This window comes from Sus scrofa, chromosome 1, assembly GCF_054392235.1.
Source record: "Sus scrofa isolate SSC_HxYL_T2T_F1_AM1 chromosome 1, Sscrofa_HxYL_maternal_Yorkshire_Landrace_v2.0, whole genome shotgun sequence".
In the NCBI taxonomy this organism is placed as follows: Eukaryota; Metazoa; Chordata; class Mammalia; order Artiodactyla; family Suidae; genus Sus; species Sus scrofa.
In genome coordinates this window covers 149,937,736-149,960,969 of record NC_139383.1, presented here as the reverse complement: position 1 = coordinate 149,960,969, position 23,234 = coordinate 149,937,736, and the positions used below count along the sequence as shown (strand labels likewise).

Genomic DNA, 23,234 nt, shown 5'->3' with positions numbered 1-23,234 from the left:
GTTTTTCTCTGTCTTTTGCTTGGTATATTTATACTATTTAAAGTGATTATTGATGCAGTTGAATTAATAGCTATGATCTTTGTAATTGTTTTCTGTTCTTTGCTTTTGTTCTTTGTTTCTTTTTCCTCACTTTCTTCTACCTTTTGTGCTTTGAGCATTTTATATTGTTCCATTTGTCTCCTATCTCAGGATATTAGTTATATTTATTTAAAGTGGTTTTAAACGGTTTCTTTAATGTTTACTACATATTTTGACTAATATACATAAAATCATCTTCAAGTAACAATATATTGTTTTGCAAATAATACACGCATCTTTTTTTTAATTTGTCTGTACCCATGGCATGCAGAAGTTCCCAATCCAAGGATCAAACCCAAGCCAGAGAAGTAACCCAAATCACAGCAGTGACAATGCTTAGTCCTCAACTTGCTGAGCCACCAGGAACTCCAATACAGGTATCTTATAACTAAATATTTCTAACTTCCTTGTAACATTGCTAACATCCACTTCAATTATCCATGTGCTACCGTCATTTAATACATCTCTACTATTACTACTTTAAAGAAATAGTTGTCTTTTAGATCAATTAAGGGCAAGTGAAATGTGTTACTTCATTTATAACTTCTCTGATGTTCTTCCTTTCTTCTTGTCCTTCTAAATTTCTGGCCTATATAATTTTCTTTCTTCCAGAAGAACTTCATTTAACATTTCCGGCCCAGTAGGTGTGTTGGTGATGTATTTCCACAGTTTTTGTTTACCTCAGAAGACTTTTATTTTTCCTTCGCATTTGAAGGACAATTTCACAGGATATAGAATTCCAGGTTGATTGTTTTTCTTCTCTCAGCATATTAAATACTTCCTTCCACTCTACAGCCTCTGTTTGTTTACATGATTTCTGACAGAAGTATCCGTTCCTCTCTTGGTAAAAGTTTTTTTTTCCTTCTTCTGACTTCCTTCAAGATTTTCTCTTTGTTTTTGCTGCAGTTTGAATACTATGTGCCCCCATACAGTTTGCCTTTGGGTTTTGGGGTGTTTATTCTTCTTGGTGTTCTCTGAGATTCCTGGGTCTGTTATTTGCTGTCTTTCATTAATGTTGAAAACTTTGCAGACATTCTCACCTCAAATATTTCTTCTGTTCTGTGTTCTCTTCCTTCTCTTCTTGCTATTTCAGTTGTGTGTCTATTACACTTTTTGAAATAATCCCACTCTTCATTTTCACTCTCTCTGCATTTCAGTTTGAAAAGTTTCTGATGTCCTCTCTTCAAGCTAACTGATCCTTTGATAACCGTGTCCAAAGTGCTCATAAACCCAGAAAAAGCATCCTTCAATTCTTTTTGTCTTCTTAGATTTCTAGCATTTCCTTTTGATTCTTTTTTGGAATGTCCATCTCTCTGCTTCCAGTGTCCATCTGGGCTTAAATATTCCTACTTTTTCTATTAGAGCCCTTAAACCTATTAATCATAATTATTTTAAATGCTCTGTTAATTCCAACATCTGTGTCATATCTGAGACTGAATTGGTTGTTTTTATTGATTGATGCTTTTTGGTATTCCCTGTCCTTTTTTTGTTGAAAGTTGGACTTGTGTCAGGTAATTGGAGCTAAGATAACTAAGCCTCAAATGTGAGAATTTATGTTATTCTGGATGGAAATTGGCTTTATTTAATGTGCCCTCTTGCAAGAGGTGGTGGCGGGGACAAGGGAATCAACTTCCTTCCCTGCCCTTTTTTGTCTTCTCCCTTGATTTTCATCTTCCCATTTAATCTTCCTTCAGAGAGTCTGTGTTTTACACATTGTTCCACTATAATTCACTCAGTCTACTGAGGCCCTGTTGGTGTGGTGATCAGGTATGGAGGAAGGGAAGCATTTTATAATATCATGATTACATCTCAGGGTGTACCAGCCTGTGTCTCTGGGCTATGACCTTCACAACAGTCTTTTTTTTTTTCTTTTTCTAGTGACAGAGAGTGTTTTTTTCCTTTTGTTTTGTTTTTGTTGTTGTTGTTTAAGGATGAGTATTTTTCAGCAGCTTTGGTAAGGCTCAGGTAGAATCTTCTTTGGAGAATGGGCCTTGCTTTGTCAGGGAGAAGACTCTGATCATCACAACTAATCCCCATCCCCTCCCATAGAACCTCAAAGGAATCTTTCTCAGATATTTACAGTGAATACCAGGTGATGTTTCTTGAGGTAAGATCTACAAAAGTATGAGTCACTCCAAGACCGTGTCTCCCACAACAGTGTCTTGATCTCACACTACTTTTTCAAAATTACCCTTTGAGTGTTCTGACCAGATTATGGCTCCAGTTGCTTCTGCTATTCAAAGTATACTCAGCTGTTTCTCTCCATAGTACCTATATCTCCAGAATTTGGGGTGACCTCAGTTGTCTGATGGATCCAAAAAGATTCTATTAACTTTCACTTTCTTCAGATTTTTTGTTCTTGTAGGGATAGCAGTGACTGCTTCCAAGCTCCTTTAACATGTCAGGGCTGAAATCAGAAGTCTGATAATTTTTAAATTAAAAGCAACCTACAAATTTACTTATACCATCTAAAGATACACTTCCCACATTTTTATATATCATTATAATTCCAAGTGAGGACCTTAAAGTATGTATTATTAATATAAGGCATTAACCTACTGACCCTGATTGTTGTGTTTGGGGGAATGGTAATGAAGAATGAGCTATCCAAATGTTCTACAACAACACTGTGGCTATTTGATATTACTGTGGTCATCATCATACATTTTATGTCAGTGACCTAAGTGTGAACTAGAGATTGGTGGTTTCCATGTCCCTCTACAGGGATTGAATCATGAGTCGCTGTAGCTGCTGATCCTCAACCCACCGTGAAAAGAGCTCAGGATGGAGATTAGGAGTGAGGTACCCTGTGCTCTGGGAAAACTAGCCTTCAGATAGGTATTTTCAGAAGATTTTATGAGCCCAATTCTTGCATCTCCTTTTATCCAGAAAAGCACTAAAATCCTTTACAGTGATGTCTGCGTCTCATGACTAACAGTAATCTTCACGAGACTAGCAGCAGCCTTCTATAAAATGTGTGCTTGGTTGTATGTACCTCCCCCTTCCCTCATTCCTTTGGCGCAGTTTTTCAGAGCTATCTGTAATGTTCTCTTCCAGGCTATAGTTCTTATTTTGCCCCAAATAAAACTTAACTCACAATTCCCACAGTGTGCATTTTTTAGGTCAAAATAAGCATACTAAAACTTTAAAACACATATCATTTTGCTAGTAATTCGAAGACAAGAAATGAAATGCAAATATTACATATTGAAACCAATAATTAACAATGCATCCTATCCTTTTATATAATCTTTTCCTTATTTAGTCTTGTTGTAAAATTATACAAATGATAAATATCACTGTAGGATAATAAAAAAGAATACAAAGTTGCTCTTATTCCCAACACAAAAAAGAATGTATGTAAACATGTTAATGTATCTTAAAGCTTTTTAACCTCAGTGTTCACCTTTGCCATGCAGATTAATTTTGGCCACTACATCTTTGAAGCCAACAAGAGGCCCAGGCACTTCCTATGGCCCATTTCTTAGCAGAGAAAAGACTGTGCTTGCAGAGACACTGAGAGTATAGAGGCACAGGTGAGGAAGAAGTTGTGTAGATGAAAAACAAGGCTTTGTTTTTTTTTTTTTCTTCTTCTTTTTTGGGCCACACCTGCGACATATGGAAGTTCCTGGGCCAGGGGTCCTGAAGGCCCATGCCTCAGCCAGAGTAACACTGATTCAAGCTGCATCTACAATCTGCACTGCAGCTGGCAGTAATGCTGGGTCCTTATCCCACTGAGTGAGGCCAGGGATCAATCCTGCATCCTCACAGAGATGTCAGGTCCTTAATCCAATGAGCCACCATGGGAACTCCAAGGCTTTACTTTTGTAGACTGTTTTTGGTTGTTGTTTCCCAAGTATTCTCAAACATCTTCTTGAATTATTTTAATATAACACATAAAAAGGAGCAAATGTACAATGCTATTCCATTTTCACATGAATTTAGAAACCTGGAAGTCCCAAGCTTCCTGTCCAAGGATATATTAAGAGGAGTCTTAGCACCAAGGGACTTCTTTATAAATGTGTGGAGCTTAATATTTATTTGCATTGCCATTGAAGAAAAAGTGTAGAAACTGCTTTCCTTCTATTTTAAGTCAGCCTAATTACCCCCCAAATATGAGACTCTGCCAAAGAAACCAAGATTTCTGTGTTTAAGAGGATAAAAAAAGAACCTAGATTCACTTCCCCTGAATTAAAATGCCATGGAGATTTCAGTTCTCTGGACTTTAATTTGTAGCTTTAATTTCACTTATTTATTTATTTATTCATGTGTTATTGCATGTTTATTACATACATATTTCTCCATACACTCATATTCTATTTGTCCTTCATTCGTGAATTACATTCATTTGCCCATTTTTCTTTCATGGGTTTGTAATTTTTTAATTGATTTGGAAGAATCTTTTAAGACAATTAAATCTTTGTCATAAATGTTTTACTTAGTTTATGGGCTTGATGATGCACACTGAGGTATGTGGGGTGATTGGCCAATGGGGTCCTGCTATACAGCATAGAGAGCTCTACTTAGTATTCTGCGATAATCTATGTGGGAAAAGAATCTGAGAGAGAATGGATGCGTGTATATGTATGACTGGGTCACTTTGTTGTACAGCAATTATCACAACCTTGTAAATTAACTATACTTCAATGAAACTTTAAAAAAATTCTAACTCAATATATTCATATATATATTTCACTCTTTTATTTGTGACCATTCCACTTCTTAGTCTATTTATAACTATTAATATTTTTAAGGTGGATAATTGTATGCCTTGTTTCCAAGATCACTAATTGTCTAAAAAATAAGCACTTTCTCCCTCCCTCCCCCCCACATATATATATATTTATATTTATATTTATATTTATATTTATATATATATATATATACATAGAGAGAGAGAGAGAGGGGCTTCTTGGAAATGGATAATTTGCAATATGCCCTTGTAAAATAGGTTTATTTTCCCTTTTTTCTCTAATGATGTTAATACAGTGTATGCACAAAATAGACAATAAAGATAAATAGAGATGCAAGGAAAATTCCTTAACAAATCCACAAAATTAGTGGGAGGTATTAACACAATTCTCTCAGAATAAATATGATATAGGAGATTTGAATAAAAATATAAGTATACTGGAAAAAACAACATAATGCAGTCATATATACATGTGTAACCAACATAATTTTTACAAACACATACAGATCAGTCACAGAAATTGACTGTGTTGTGTAAAAGAAAAAATTAAGAAAAAAAATTTTTTTTGTCTTTTTCCAGGGCTGTACCCATAGCATATGGAGGTTCCCAGGCTATGGGTCAAATTGGAGCTGTAGCCACAGGCCTAGCCAGAGCCACAGCAACACAGGATCTGAGCCCGTCTGCAACCTACACCACAGCTCACGGCAACGCCGGATCCTTAACCCACTGAGCAAGGCCAGAGACTGAACCCACAACCTCATGGTTCCTAGTCAGATTCGTTAGCCACTGAGCCATGATGGGAACTCGAAGAAAAAATTTTAAGGTAGAAAGAAATATGTAGTAAACAATGTAAAGTAAAATAATATTAAATTCAAATTTTTCCATCTCTTATTTTATAATTTGTGTTTCGCCTGTGTGTCTAGTTTAAGAAATCCATATGTCCCACCACTTTCACCAAGATATTCTCCTGTGGGAGTTCCTGCTGTGGCTCAGTGGTTAACAAACCCAACTAGCATCCATGAGGATGCTGGTTTGATCCTAGCCTCGCTCAGTGGGTTAAGGATCCAGAGTTATGGTGAGCTATTGTGTAGGCTGTAGATACAGTCGCAGACAAGGCTCAGATCCCACGTCACTGTGGCTCTGGCAATGGCAGGGGGCTAGAGCTCTGATTGGTCCCCTGGCCTGGGAGCCTCCATATGCCATGGGTGCAACCATAAAAAGACAAAAAGATCAAAAAAAAAAAAAAAAAGAAGAAGATATTCTCCTGTGTTTTGTTCTACTTGAGATTTGAGTGACTTTTTTTCTTCATGTTTCTGTCTTTAGTTCACCTAGTACTAATTTTGAGTGAGGTGTGAGATAAAGATCTAGCTTTATTATTTTCCAAATGTATAGCCAGTTGTCCCTAGTATCATGTGTTAATAAGTCCAAACGTTCCTTTCTGATTTGTGTTACCACCTCGTTCCAGTTCTAAATTCATGTTTGTTTCTTTTTTTCTGTTTATGGCCACACCTATGGCATATGGAAGTTCCCAGGCCAGGGGTCCAATCAGAACTGCAGCTGCAGGCCTATGCCACAGTCACAGTAACATTAGATCCTTAACCCACTGAGCAAAGCCAGGGATCAAACAAACCCACATTATCACAGAGACAACGTCGGGTCCTTAACCCACTGAGCCACAGCAGGAGCTCCTATATTTATATATTCTTTTTGCTTCATTGTTACCATTTCCAGCCTGGTCCATTGGCTTATTTGCCTTCTCTGGACCACATTTTTATTTACCATAGCTTTGCTATGACACCTGATATAGGGTAGGATGGGCCCTTGCTTACTAGTCCTCTTCTTCAATTGTATTTTTCTGGTTACAAACATCATATAAATTTTAGTATTTACAGCTCAAATATCACAAAGATTCCTGTTAAGTATCTAGAATTATAATGAATTTATAGATCCTTTTGAGGAGAAAAGCCACTTTTATATTGCCATCCATGAACACATCTTCCTGTTTATTTAGGTCTTCCTTTATGGCTTTCATTAAAATTTTAATCATTTCCTCAAGGTTTTCATGTTTGCTTAATAAAATGTATTCCTTGGAGTTCCTGTCGTGACTTAGTGGTTAATGAAATTGACTAGCATCCATGAGGATACGGGTTCAATCCCTGGCCTCGCTCAGTGGGTTAAGAATCCAGCATTGCCATGAACTGTGGTGTACGTTGCGGACACAACTTGGATCCCACATTGCTGTGGCTGTGGTGTAGGCTGGCAGCTACAGTTCTGATTCGACCCCTATCCTGGGAACCTCCATATGCTGTGAGTGTGGCCCTAAGAAAGACTGAAAAATAAATAAATAAATTTAACTAAATTAAATGTATTCCTCTGTACTTCCTTAGCACAAAACCTGGTGGGGGTTTTGTTATTACAAATTGTAGCTTTTTTTAAAAAATTATACTTCCTAATAAATTGTTGCTGAGGAATTCAAATACTCTGGAGTTAGATTCTCTGAGTTCGAATCCCTGCTTTGTTATTATTAATGTGTGACTTTTTATGTACCCAGTGGTTATATGTGAAAAATGAATTTTAATTTTTCCTTATGTCCTATGAGCTTTAATTTCTTTCTATTGTCTTATTGTCCTAGTTAGAAACTCTATTTTCTGTTAAATAAGATGCTGAGAGCAGGTATTAATTACTTACTGGGAATGTGTCTGATGCTTCATTATTAACTGTGATATTGGTAGGAATATATGACTTATTATCAAGTTTAGGAAGCTTCTCCTATTACCAATTGTTATTATTTTTTAATGAGCTAGTATAAACTTTATCAAATTTTCAATCTCTTGAGAAAACCATAAAGACTTTGCTTTTTCTTTCATGTCTATTTTTATTGAGGTGTAATTTACACACAGCAAAATACCACATTGTGAATTTTTCATTTTTGAGTTCTAGCTTTGTTATATTCCAATAAAGATTGCTGAACTTTGTTCAGGCTGGCTTCAGTGGATCCATTTAATGCTTTCAAGACTGGCTTTTAAGCTTTTTTAATGATGGATCTAGCGTTGATTTTTCTTCTAGGTTCAATTTAGTTCAATTCTAAGACATTATCTTTCTGGAGGCTACTGAATATCTTGTGTATTTAAGGGATTTTCTCCACTTTGGATATTGTGGATTCAAATGATTGTTGACTGCTTGTGATCTCTGAAGATTGCCTGAGCAAGGAGTCCTTTCTGCAAGGTTCTTTTTGTCCTGCAATAAGGACTTTTACCTTATGGATATGCAGAATGATGCTCAACTAGACTCAAATGTACCACATCTACATTTCTGAAATTCTTTTTCTGCATACTCTGATTCCTGCTCCTTGACTCAGCAAGGCTGCCAGACTCTAGATTATCCTTCCTACACCGAGGTCTGGAATCTACCTGCAGGCAGAAATTTGAGTGATGATAGGTGTCCCCTTGGTTGTTTCTCTTTTCAAAGATCTTAGCTCTGAGCCCATTAAAGCCCTTGGGTGGGATGTAAAAACTGCTACTGTAAAAACTGACCTGGCTGCCACATGGGAAACTCTTCCTCCATTATTATCATTCCTGAGATGAATTGGATCAGGTGATGTGGAGAGACTGACTGTGAGACCACAAGACACCTTACATATCCTTGTGACCAGTTTCCTAATGCTCTCAAACATATGACCTAGAAGTTCCCACTGTGGCTCAGTGGCTTAAGAACTTGATATAGTGTCTGTGATGATGCAGTTTTGATTTCTAGCCTCACTCAGTGGGTTAAAGACCCAGCATTGCCACAAGCTACAGTGTAGGTCACAGAAGTGGTTCAGATATGGTGTTGTCATGACTGTGGTGTAGGTTGCACCTGCAGTTCCAATTCAACCCCTGGCCCAGGAATTCCATGTGCTGCAAGTGTGGTCATAAAAAGCAAAAACAAACCAACAAAGAAACAAAACATGTGACTTAAACAGAACTTTTTTTCCAACTTTGGTGTAAAATTTACAAATGGACAGGTCATAGAAAAAAGTGAGATGGGAAAATGAAGATAATTATAAATCTTTTTGCTGAATCTCAACAATATTCTCACACACACACACACACTTTCAAGTTAGGAGTAAGCAAACATCTAAGGATAAAATATACACTTCTAAGGCTGAGATCAGACATTCACTCGAATCTTGTCATGGCTTGTGACACACACTAGCCATAACTGGAGTTGAGTCTATTTTCTCAATGCCCCAGCACGCTTGTTTGAGGATACTCTAAGTGTTCTCATTTCAGGATCTTGGTAGTATCAAATCACCAGGAGTGTGGTATTAATGGAGAAGCACCAACAATAAAGATAAATGAGTCAGAAACTCCCTGGGGCTCTCCACTCATTTAGTGAGAAAAGTGTGCACTATGGTGCTTCTCATCTTTATGGATGTTTACAAGGAGCCTTGATAAATACAGGAGATCCTCACTGGAGTCTACCTATGGTCAAAAGACCACAGGAATCTATGGGTCCTTCACAGTATTAGTCATATTATTACTTTCGATACCAATGTGGATCACAGGAGAACTGGATAGGAGAAGCTTAAAACCAAACTTCCCCCGGAAATCTGAGCTAGTACTTATACTACCAACCATAGCTTTATTTTTCTCCCAATGCAACATTAACTGCAAAGTCTATATCAGATTTTGACTCATACAATCCAAACAATGTGATCTAAATTCATGTTACCTTTCAGTTCTGCTCTAACTAAAATTAGATTGAACCCTTTCACAACAGATAGAAAAGTCACCCTTACATTGCTGGATGTTGTACAACAGATACAAATACCTTTGCAGGATTTCCAGTGGTGGCTCAGTGGATTAAGAATACAAAATAGTGATGCCACTTCAATCCCCAGCCTCGTTCAGTGGGTTAAGGATCAGCATTGTGGCAAGCTGAGGAGTAGGTCTCAGATGCAGCTGGGATCTGGTGTTGCTATGGCTATGGCATAGGCCCTAGATGCAGCTCCTACTGGACCCCTAGCCAGGGAACTTCCACATGCTGCAGGTGTAGCCTTAAAAAAACGAAACAAAACAAAACAAAAATTCTGCCAAGCCAAAGGTATATTGCATTGCATGAGGTTTTATAGGCCAAGAAACTCTCAGTACAGGCTCAGGATTTATTTGAATTTGCTCACTGGAAACTCTACTAATTCTCTAAATATTCCTCTTCATTTCAAAGCTTCTCATTAACTATTCTGCTTACAAGGCTTAGTTAAGCTCCTCAGAAATTGGATTCTGTCCTGGGGGAAGCTCGTTCAGTAAGAGCATCCTATGGAATTTGGCACACAGCAGTCTCTCTGCCTATTGTCACTGGTATGCAAGGACTGAACTTGGGATGCCCTTGCACTGGCATTCTTTTAGTCCCAGTGCCTTCAGGTTTCCTGGTACCTAGCTATCTTCTTGTCTATATTAATGGCCCACAGGACATCAGCAAGCAGACCCACAGGGAATTAAAGGATTCCACTGACACTGAAAAAAAAATGTCATCCATTAATGTGTTTTATAAAGAGCATAATGTACATGTGGGCTGTACCGAATTATTTTTACTGTTAGTATGTGTGATCAGAAATGCGTGGTGACTACTCCATCCTTAATCCACAGTCCCTGAACTTGCCATGATAGCTATTCATCTGGCTGCATGCTAGCCCTAACAGTCTGCAGAAACTCTGTTTTGAGTCCCTGATTGGCATCCTATTGCCAGGCATGCTCTAGGCTGATAGCATCATGTCAGGTGGTAAGCAGCCTTCCTAAGGAACAAGTTAGCAGCTGAGTGGCAAGTGTCAGGGACAAGTGAAGATGTACATTGACACTTGTCACTCACTGGCAAAACTCAGCCACGGCAAGGAAATGCTTCAAGGACCATGAGAACTGACACCCACAGCAATACCAGAAAGAGAAAAATGAACTCTCAGCAAGTTAGAGGCCAGGATCCTTCAACCACAGAGTACTACTCTGGTCTGGAATCAAGCCTTGGAACATTAGAATTCTGCAAACATAAATAATACAGATTAGGGAGAAACCTTCCTCTTCCTTAGCATTTTCCATTTTGTTTTCAACACAATTGTATCAATGAATTATGTGGAAACATGATGTTGAATAAGCAGCTTACTCAGTTTTTTTCATCTTTCATCTATAATCACTTATGAAAAAATAACAAGCAAATATAGAGTAAGAGCATTTTAATGGGAAAGAGCGCACAGTCAATATACCGCTCAAATAAGGAAATGACTTACCACTGGATTCATGTTTGCTGAAAAATGTTTGACAATCTTTAAAAACACCCCAAATTAACAGGTACAAATTGAATGACAGTTAGCCACCTTCCAAATCAATAAGAAGATATTTTAGGACCAGACCCATAAATCATTCAGTAAAATACTTTTTAGTGTCCAAAATATGATAACCTAGATTTCCACTGTCAGCTATGACTGACTAGCTTTCGGAAGACCAATCCCCCTACTTAGAATAAGCAGGAAAAAAGGGATAAAAATAGAAAAAAAAATATGAGAGGGTATTACAGAGCTCTTAAGACAGCCAGAATTTGAGAGGTGAAAATCCTGTAAAGCAAATACATTGACTGAGGTGATTGTGACTTTTTTTTTTTGTCTTTTTGTCTTTTTAGGGCTGCACCCATGGCATATGGAGGTTCCCAGGCTAGGGATGAAATCAGAGCTGTAGCTGCCAGCCTATACCACAGCAATGCCAGACATGAGCCGCGTCTGCTACCTACACCACAGCTCACATCAATGCCAGATCCTTAACCCACAAGTGAGAGCAGGGATCGAACCCACAACCTCATGGTTCCCAGTCAGATTCGTTTCTGCTTCGCCACAATGAGAACTCCTGATTGTGACTTTCCATGCCATGTTTAGAGCTCCATTTGTCACCCACCTAGTACACTCCAGCCAACTCTCCATTGCCAGTGTGTGCGTTTCCAAGTCTGATGATCTGTTTTTTTCTGGACCCTCAGAATGCTGCTCTTCTAAGTGGTGTTACTGACACTGACTATGCTGCAATGCAACCCCTGGGAGTTGGTATAAAAACATTCCAGATCTCTCAACTTCTGGATACAGTCTATCGGAGGTCTTGTGTTTTGCACCATTTTTTTCTCTGAAGGAGTCAGCCCCAGTTGTCTACTGTGGTAACTGGCTTAATAACTTGATTTTCATTTGCTGTGCTCCCCCAAAGAAATCACTTTGATTCTAACACCTACCTCAGGGTCTGCTTCCAAGGCAGAAAGAAAAAAGGCACTTAAGTGCATCATAATAATACTTTTGGAAATCAGAGTCAAAGAAAAATATCTTAAATGCATATCCAAATATGTAAAAATCAATTCTAAATGATAAGACTGACAGTGGATTTCTTAACAAAAAGCAAAAAAAACAAAAAAGAAATGACATCTTTAAAGTGATGAAAGAAAATAATTGCCAACAAAGAGTTTGATACTCATTGTAAACGTTCTTCATTTTTGAAGGAAAAATACATATATATATATAAAACCAAAAATATTTAGAGAAATCAGTGCCAACACATATGCATTGAAAGATACATACTAAAAGGAGTCCTTCTAGTTGACAGAATACAATTGCTAAAGAAACATGCCAATGTAGGAAGGAATGAAAAGCTATATTAGTAGTAAATATCTAAGTATACCTGAATTAATAATGAAGGTATAAAACATACTGCTTATACTAAAAGTAATGTAATAATAATAACTCATAGGGTTAAAATGTATGTAGAATTTACTTTTTTTTGTCTTTTAGGGTAGCACCTATGGCATATGTAAGTTTCATATGGAAACTTACATATGGAGTCCAATGGAGCTGCAGCTGCCAATCTATGCCTACATCACAGCCACAGCCACAGCAATGTGGGATCCAATCCATATCTTCGACCTACACCACCGCTCATGGCAATGCTGGATCCTTAACCCACTGAGCAGGGCTAGGGATCAAACCTGAGTCCTTTTGGTTACTAGTTGGATTTCTTACCACTGAGCCACAGTGGGAACTACTACTTTTTAAATTTAATATTTATTTTATACTGGAGTATAATTGATTTACAATGTTGTGTTAGTTTCAGGTATATAGCAAAGTGATTCATTTATACTTGAGGATGTGGGTTCAATCCACATTCAGTGGATTAAGGATCCAGCATTTGCAGCAAGCTGTGGTGTAGGTCACAGACAAAGCTTGCATCTAGTGTTACTGTGGCTGTGGCATTAGCCAGCAGCTGTAGCTCCATTCAACCCCTAGACTGAGTACTTCTATATGCCTTGGGTGTGGGCCTATAAAGCAAAAAAGGGAGGGGGGGCAGGCCCACAGAAGGATGAAATTTGCCTGGATTTGAGTTTGGAGTTTGGGAGTGGTTTATGACCAGAGAAGTTTTAACTATGAAGTTATGTTGTAACTGAATTTTTAAAGATAAACAAGAATTCATAAGTTGATTCATTTCCATTAAATGTGTGTCTTCTAGATTTGCCCCCAAATTTTGTTGTTGGAGTCCATTTCTTTCCAAGAGACTATCAGCTGAAGAACTTGCTTTTATTCACACAAAATTGTTAGGGATTATTTTCCTCAGGAATCTAAAACTATGATGACAAAAGTAAGCAATATACTTTATTTTCCTAATTGTGTTTCTGAATTGCTGTTTGATCTTAGGCAAACCTAACTTATCTGGGCTTCCAAATATGTAAAATAATGATGTTTGAAGTTCTTTCCAGTGCTGAAACACTCTACTTTTAAACTTGGATGCACCTAGTGCCAAAATCTCTAGGGAGCTACATGTCATTATAATTTAATGAATTTTTATTTAAAATTATAGCAAAATTACATAAGATAAATTAAGGTGGTACTATGTCATTATTATTATTATTATTACTATTATGTTAATTTAGTTTCTGTGTATGCTTTACAGTAACTTTGATAGATGTTTCAAACACAAAATACATAGAGCAAGAAAAGTCATAGCTCATATTACAATGGTTATTAATACTTGCATCATTGGTAAAAAGTGAAAATTTTTAATAGAAAAAAATATATCATGAACTCACCTGGTCTCATAAATGGTGTAAAGTTTTTTATGTTCTTTGACCGCATTCCTGAAAAAAATAAAAGACAAAATATAAGTTTTAAATTTATTGCTAAGGTCTGAAATTCCTCCAATAAATGTGTTCTCAAATTATGTATATTTGGTGATGAAATACCTCTGTTAGCTTTTTGGTGAATTTCAAGAAATATTATTCATAGAAATGTGCACGCATTTTAAAAGCAATACACATTATGCTAGATAAGCTTAAATGATTACTAAACCACTGCTAAAATTTTAGTGAAGGCAGAAAGCAAACAATTAAAAAAATAAAGTAATTTCAAATAGTGGTATGTGCAATGATAAAAATGAAACAAGGTGATGTAATAGAAAATGAATTGAGAGAAGTCATATTACATAGGATAGCAAGAAAATCTGTGAGGAAATAAATTTTCAGCGGAAATCTGAATTGTGGAAGAAGTCATCAATGAGATTTGTAGGAAAACAGAAGCAATACAAAACAATAGTTATGTATTGATTACTATGTAAAAGACGCTGTATTTCACATGCTGAAAGAATCACTGAAAATAAAAATAATTGAAGTAAATCAATGGAGGTAAATCAGTGGAAGTAAACCAATGGAGGTAAATTCAAGGCATCAGAACCATAACTGACAGTGAAAAACTACTTGGTGACATGAAAGAGGACAAGCCAGAGGCTGGGAAGTTAGCCTTTCCCAGTGCCTCTTACCACCCTGGTTGGCTGCTGGGTCAGCAAGACATGAGCTCACAGACAAAAACAAATGCACATTCAAGAAAAGTCCAGGAGTTCCCGTCGTGGAGCAGTGGTTAACGAATCCGACTAGGAACCATGAGGTTGCGGGTTCGGTCCCTGCCCTTGCTCAGTGGGTTAATGATCCGGCGTTGCCGTGAGCTGTGGTGTAGGTTGCAGTCGCGGCTCGGATCCCGCGTTGCTGTGGCTCTGGCGTAGGCCGGTGGCTACAGCTCCGATTCAACCCCTAGCCTGGGAACCTCCATATGCCGCGGGAGCGGCCCAAGAAATAGCAACAACAACAACAACAAAAAAAAAAAAAAGACAAAAGACAAAAAAAAAAAAAAGAAAAGTCCAGAATTAAGAAGAAAAATGGGGGCAACATTTTCACACTAACTGAAATTATTGAAAAAGATGGAAAAACTACAAAGCACAAATTTAAAAATAGAGGGAGAAAATAAAATAAGCAAAACAAATATCTCAAAGAGGCAAGAGAACATTAGTAGTCTGGAAAAGGAACAGGATAAAAAGAGCATCTGATAATTTGTTAGTTATAAAACATATAACTTTTAAGAAAGAATGTGTTTAAAATATAAATAAAATATAAATGGACAAAGAAAAAATTAGTGATCTAGAAGATCATATAGAGGATTTTCAAGGGCAGGATTAAAAGACAAGGAGATAATAATGTAAAGGAATAGCCAGGATAAATAGAATATATAAATACAAATGCCAACCTCTGGATAACAGGAGGTACCAGAAGAAGAAAAAAAATTAAATCAGTAAATAAATCATTTGATTAAATGAGACAAACTTCCAAGAATTAAATAAGAAATATTTTAGATTAAATAGGAGAGGTTCTACTGCATTATTATAATTATTATAAAACCATAGTATCTAATCTAGTGTTTTATTGATCAAGGAACAGACACATAGATCAACTGAACAGAATAGAAAATCCAGAAATACACATTTTTAAAAATCTGGTCAAATTACCAAAGATAAGTTTTTCAGAAAATAGTGTTAGAACAACTAGACATTCATATCTAAGATTAAACTTCATACCTTAACACAAAACAAAAACTATCTCAAATTTATAACATCTCTAAATTTTTATATATCTAAAATTGTCTATTTTAGAAACTTAGGAAAATAGGAAATAATCTCCATGACCTGAGATCAGGCAAAAAATTTTTAGACATGGCATGAAAAGCATAGCTCATTATAAAATGAAAAATTGTGCTTAATAAAAACGTGAAGCATTAATTTAAGAAATAAAATGACAAGTTACATATTTGCAAAAATAATTGTCAATCACATTTGCAACAAAGAACTTCTATGCAGAATCTACAAAGGATTCTCAAATTCTTCTGTTAAAAAATAAAACAATGAAAACTAGCAAAAGAGCTATTTCAGCAAATAGGATATAAGATGGTTTATGAAGAGGTGTGCTACAAAATTAAGCATTAGAAAAAAGCAAAGTAAAACCATATTAAGATGATACTACACAATAATTAGAAATTCTGAAATTAAAAAAAAGACAGTGATGATGAATAGCAATTGGAATTACTATAGCAGGTGGTTATGCAAAATGCTATAACCATGATGCAAGAATTGTGCAGTCTCTTATGAGGTTAAAAAAATCTAACAACATCAAATGCTGGCAAGGATACAGAGAAACTCAATCACTTGCCCACTGCTGATGAAAATGTATTAAAATGTGGTCATTCTAGGAAACAGTTTCCAAAGCATCTAAGCATGCAAGTGACATAAAACCTGCCAATTATATTCCTGGCATTTATTCCAGAGAAATAAAAATTTATGTTTCCACAGGGGTCTGTGCACAGTCATATGTAGCAGCTTTGTGGAATGGCCCAGATGCCCCTCAGTAAATAAACATTCGAATGAACTTTTGTTAATTCATGTCATGGAATACTGCTGAGCCATTGAAAAGGACAAAATATTGATTCATGCCATCTGATGAAATTCTGAAGATATAAGATGGGTGGAAAAAAAGCTAATCCCTAAAGAATACATACTGGATTATTCCATTTGTATAACATTGTTGAAATGAAAATTATGAAACAGAGTGGTGATTTCCAGAGTTTAAGGAAAGGTGGGGTTGGGAGATTGGCTATGGGACACATGAGTTCAAGTGGGCACATAAAGGACCCTGTAGTGAAGTAAATGTGTGTTTTGACCTTGTCAATGTCACTGTTTGGTTGTGATATTATAGTATAATTTTTTAAGGTATTGCCTTTGAGGGCAGGTGAGTAAAGGATACATGGGGTTTCTTTGTATTACTTCTTACAGCCACCAGTGAACCTAAAATTGTATCAAACAAAAAGTTTATTTTAAAAAGTTAAGCCATAAACATTGTAGAAGAAAAGTTGTTAACTATTATTAGAGTTTTGAAGTGGAAAAAGATCTTTTGGGAAAAAAACATATTTGAAATTAGAAAATAAATGAATAATAAATGTTACACAAAATTTTAAAAGTTGAATATGTCAAAGAATAGTATAAATAAATTTTTATTAAAATATGAATTAAAATAATGAGATATCATTAATTTTGTCAAGGGTTCTGTAAAATGAGCATTCTAATGTATTCTTTCAATAAGTGCTACTAATTTTCATATGTCTGTTTGAGCCTCAAGAAATTTCATGTGCTCTGAACCAATAATTACAAAGATGGGGAATCTGTCATTAGGAAATAGTCTCAGCTAATTTTTTATTTTAAAAAAGCTAGTTTGCCAATTATATTGATCTAAATATTTTTACTAGTGAAGTATTGGAAATAGTCTAAGTGACCAACGCTGCAGAAATTGTTAAGTAAAAGTAATATTCTTTTTCCTAAGAAAAGAATATTAAGCAGGTATTATATCTATTGGAATAATTTTTAATGACATAAGAAAATGCTCATGCTATGATAGTAAATGGACAGCATAATATGAAATCTTACATGTGTTCGCTTGGTAAATAGATCAAAACTCAAACAATGAACAACACTGAATGTTGCATTAGTGAGTTAATTTTTAGTTCTCTGTCATTTCCAAATGCATATACCATTTCACAATAATGAGTAAATATAAATTACAGATAAACTGATAAAACTGAGTCTATTACAAGAAAATGTCCTTCAGAAGTTTTGGAGGCAGGATCAAGATGGAAGAGGAGTAAGACTTGGATCTCACCTTATCTCACAAAAACAACCAAAAACCCATCTACATGGAAAACAATTGGCACAGAACATTGACTGAACACTGGTAAAATACTTTAAGCCTCCAAAAAGGGCAAGAAACCCCTCATATAACTGGGTAGAACAAAAGGGAAAGAGAGAGAGAGAGAGAGAAGAGAAAAAAAAGGAATAAGGATGGGACCATTACTCCTGAGAAGTAAATGTGAAAGAGGAAGGGAACCCACACCCTGGGAAGCCACAGTCCCAGAGGAGGAACCTCAAAGCTCAGAGAAAAAAGTGAAGCATCTGGACTGAGGAGGGCAAAGCAGAAAGTCAGCCACACAGATCATTGGTACCAGCACCCGCAGACACCACAGCCTGAGACACTCAGGCAGAGGCTGGGTGTGTGCTGAAACTCAGGTTTCAGAGATGGTCTAGAGAAAGGACTAGGGTTGGCTGTTGGAGGCAGCCTGAGGGGCCAGGGAGTGGTGTGCCACAGCTGGCAAGCAGAGGGAGTGCAGGAAGAGGCAAGGGCCCACACAAAAAGCAAGGCACAATTGTTAGGTAGGGTAAGAAGAGGAAGGAAGGGACCACCACAGGAATATCTTTCTCTGCCCATGCACAGGCTTTCAGGTGGCTGGTTGCCTCTTCTGTGGGCTCTTGGGCAATAGGACACATCTCACACAGGCTATAGGTGACAGGGGTAATCAACACAGGCATCTCAGACTCCAGGCTTGGCCCACCACCACTAGAGGTCCATGAATAGGCACCATCTATGGCCCCAGTCACCTCCAGGGGCATGGCACTGCAACCAAGCACCACCTATTGCCGTCACTCCCCTGAGAACATATATACCCTTCTGTTGCCACTGCCAAAGGTTCTGGGCACTAGCTATACCTTCCTGAGGGTCACTGCCACTTCTCAGAGCCCTACAACTAGGAGTAGCATGTGCCACCTCCCCACAGGTCCTCACTACTGTCAAGGGCCTAGCAATCAGGCACTGGCTATTGGCCCTGCCCGTTGCCTCCATCTTCCTAGAAGCCAGCACAGGCCTTACACCAGCATACTCCCTACAAAGGGGATAACAGCTTGCATACAATGAGGAAAGAGACAGCAAGCATCCAAACCAAAAACAGCCCCCCAACACACACACACACACACACACACACACAAGAAAAATAGTAAGTCCTCACAAACTACCTAGGGAATGCTCTCACATATAAATAGCCCCCCAATACTGCAGCAGTTGTTTTCCCTAAACTCACAGAATAAGAAAAATATAAGCAAAATGAAGAAGCTCAGGAACCATTCCCAGTTAAAAGAAAAGGAGAATTTCCCTGAAGGAGCAAACAATGAAACATACCTCTGCAGTCTAATAGACACCAAGTTCAAAAAGAAGATAGTGAAAATATTGAAGGAATTAAAGAGAGGACATGAACAGCAGCACATATTACTATAGAAAGGAGCTAGAAAATATAAGGAAAAGCCAAGAAAAAATATAAAATGCATTTGCAGAGTTGCAAGCAGAGTTAAAGGCATTGAAGAGCAGAATGACTAATGTAGAGGAATGAATAAGTGACTTGGAAGATAAAATAATGGCCAGGACATCAGACAGAAAACCAAATGGAAAAATACAAAAGCAATATAAGAGATCCATCAGATAATATAAAGCAGGCCAATCTATGCATAATACAGATTCCAGAAGATGAAGAAGAAGAAAAGGGGATTGAAAATACATTTGAAGAAATTATGGCTTAAAACTTTCCAAATATAAAGGAAACATATCAATATTTAGGAAGCACAGAGGACCCCAAACAAGTTGAACCCAAACAGACCAACACCAAGACATAGTATAATTAAAAATAGCAAAAGTTAAAGATAAGGAGAGGATTCTAAAGGCAACAAGAGAAAAACAAAGAGTTAATTATAAAGGAAACCCCATAGGTCTATCAGCTGATTTCTCTACAGAAAAACTACAGGACAGAAGAGAGTAGCAAGATATATCCAAAGTTCTAAAAGGGAAAAGTTTTCAGCCTAGAATACTCTACCCAGTAAGATTATCACTTAAAATAGGAGAAATAAAGAATTTCTCCAACAAAGAAAAACTGAAAGTATACAGCAATACTAAACCTATTCTAAAAGAAATATTGAATGATCTCCTCTAAATAGGAAAGAAGTAAGAAGACATAGGATGAAAAAAATAACGACTGGAAAGTAATCACTTAAAAAAGCCAATATACAGATCTAAATGGAAAAAAAAAAAACCTATTTGTAAAAGAGATGATAAACACAAGGAACAGCAAAAGATAAACATAAAAATCATAAAATGTGGGGAAGGAAAGTAAGAAAATCTGGATTTTTTTTTAATGTGTTTGAGCCTATATGACTCTCAGGGTAAAGCAAGCAGACATGGGAAGTGTTACCATACTTGAAAAACAGGGCAATTACAAATCAAAACCAACAAATACATTTATAAGAACTAAAAAAAAAAAAAAAAAAAACAGAGGACACAAGCATAACATACAAGGAAATAATCCAAAAAAAAAAAAAAGAAAGGAACAAAGGAGAAACATAGAATCAACTGGAAAACAAGGTTTAAAATGGCAATAAATACATTTTTATCAATAATTACCTAAAATGTCAATAGACTGAATTCTCCAATCAAAAGATATAGAGTGGCAGACTGGATAAAAAAACAAGAGCCTACAATATCCTGCCTACAAGATACTCACCTTAAGGCAAAGGACACATATAAATTGAAAGTGAGGGAATAGAAAAAAGATATTTCATGTAAATGACAAAAAAGCAGGAGTTGCAATACTCATATCAGACAAAATAGACTTTAAAACAAAGGTCATAAAGAAAGACAAAGAAGGACACTATTTAATGATAAAAGGATCATGTCAAGAAGAGGATATTACATTTGTCAATATACATGCCCCCAATATAGGAGCACCCAAATACATACAACAGATACGAACAGACATAAAAGGAGAAACCAATGGGAATACAATAATAGTAGGAGATTTTAACATCCCACTCACATCAATGGACAGATCTTTTAAGCAGAAAATTAATAAGGCAACAGAGACCCTAAATGACACAATAGAAAAGTTAGACTTAATTGATATTTTTGGGACATTACATCCAAAACAATCAGAATATACATTCTTTTCAAGTGCACATGGAACATTCTCAAGGATTGACCACATACTGGGGTACAAAACTAACCTCAACAAATTTAAAAGTATAGAAATTTTTTCAAGCATCTTCTCTGACCACAATGGCATGAAACTTGAAATTATCCACAGGAAAATAAATGAGAAAAAAGTGACTACATGGAGACTAAACAACATGCTACTAAAAAACCAATGGGTCAACAGGAAAATTTAAAAATACCTCAAGACAAATGACAATTAAAACACAACAATTCAAAATCCATGGGTACTCAAAATCATTTCTTTGTGGGGGGTTCATAGCAATACAGGCCTTCCTCAAAAAAGAAGAAAAATCTCAAATCAACAACTTAATCTACCACCTAAAAGAATTAGAAAAAGAAGAACAAACAAAAGCTAAAGTTAGCTGAAGGAAGGAAATCATAAAGATCAGAGAGGAAATCAATAAAATAGAGATTCAAAAAATAATAGAAAAAAATCAATAAAACCAAGAGCTGGATCTTTGAAATGGAAACAAAATTGACAAAACTCTGACAAGATTCACCAAGAAGAAGAGAGAAATAACTCAAAAAAAAGAAAAAGAAAAAGAAAGAAAGAAATGCAAACAGAGAAATCTCAATGGATTCTGCAGAAATACAGAAAACCATAGGAGAATACCATGAACAATTATATGCAAATGAATTTGACAACCTAGAAGAAATGGATAACTTTCTAGGTGTACAATCCATCAAAACTGAGTCAAGAAGAAATAGATTAATTGAACTGACTGATCACTAGAAATGAAATTGAGTATTAATAAAAACACTCCCTACACAAAAAAGTCTAGGACCAGATGACTTCACAGGTGAACTCCACCAAACAAAGAAGAGCTTATACCCATCCTTCTTAAACTTTTCCAAAAGTTTGAAGAAGAAGGAATAATCACGAAGACATTCTATGAAGCCACCATCACCCTAATATCAAATGAAGACAAAGATACTACCAAAAGTGAAAATTATGGACCAATATCATTGAAAATATAGACACAAAAATTCTCAACAAAATTTTAGCCAACTGAATGAATCCCACAACACACAAAAAAGATAGTATACCACGACCAAGTGAGTTTCATCCCCAGTTCACAAGGATGGTTCAACATATGCAAATCAATCAACATGACACACTACATTAAAAAAAGAAAAGTCAAAAGCTACACGACGATCTCAATAGATGCAGAAAAAGCATTTGACAAAATCCAACATCCAATTATGATTAAAAACTCTTACCAAAGTGGGTACAGAGGGAACATATCTTAACCAAATAAAAGCCTTTTGTGACAAATCCATGGCCAATATAATACTGAATGGAGAATAGCTTAAAGCCTTTCAGCTAAAATTCTGGAACAAGACAAGGATGCCCACTCTTACAACTTTTATTCAACATAGTGTCGGAAGTTCTATCCACAGCAATCAGACAAAAGAAATAAAAGAAGGCATCCAAATTGGAAGGAAAATTGTCACTATATGCAGATGATATGATAGTATATATAGAGAACTTTAAGGACTCCATATAAAAACTACTCAAACTTATCAATGAATTCAGCAAAGTAGTAGCATACAAGATTAACATTCAGAAATCTGTTGTATTTCTGTATACTAACAATGAAATATTGGAAACGGAATATTAAAAAAATACATTTTAAAATCACATTCCCAAAAATTAAATACATAGGAATAAACCTGACCAAGGAGGTCAAGATTTATATGCTAAGAACTATAAAACATTAATCAAGGAAATTAAAGAGAGTTAAAAGAAATGGAAAGATAACCCATGCTCCTGGATTGGAAGAATTAATATTGTTAAAATGGCCATACTACCCAAAGCAATCTGCAGATTTAATGCAATCCATATGAAACTACCCATGACATTTTTCACAGAACTAGAGCAAACAATCCAAAAATTTACATGGAACCACAAAAGACCCAGAATTGCCAAAGCAATCCTGAGGAACAAAAGCAATCCTGAGGAACAAAAGTCAACTTTGCCAGACTTCAGACAATATTACAAAGCTACAGTAATTAAGACAGTGTGGTACTGGTACAAAAACAGGCATATGGACCAATGTAACAGAACAGAGAGCTCAGAAATAAACCCAGACACTGTGGTCAATTAATCTTTGACAAAGGAAGCAAGAATATAAAATGAGGAAAATACAATGTCTTTAGCAAGTGGTGATGGGAAAACTGGACAACTGCATGTATATCAATGAAACTAGAACACACCCTCACACCATGCACAAAAATAAAC

General features: G+C 36.2%; 1 protein-coding gene across 1 annotated transcript in view; it reads right to left on the bottom strand.

The window, feature by feature from the left end:
• The window catches only part of GABRB3 (gamma-aminobutyric acid type A receptor subunit beta3), a 348,038-nt gene that overhangs the window by 258,179 nt on the left and 66,625 nt on the right, over positions 1–23,234 (bottom strand). Inside the window, exon 2 of the mRNA XM_021098613.2 lies at positions 13,850–13,897. Within this exon, the coding sequence (XP_020954272.1) occupies positions 13,850–13,897 (48 nt within the window). The remainder of the gene's footprint in view (positions 1–13,849; positions 13,898–23,234) is intronic.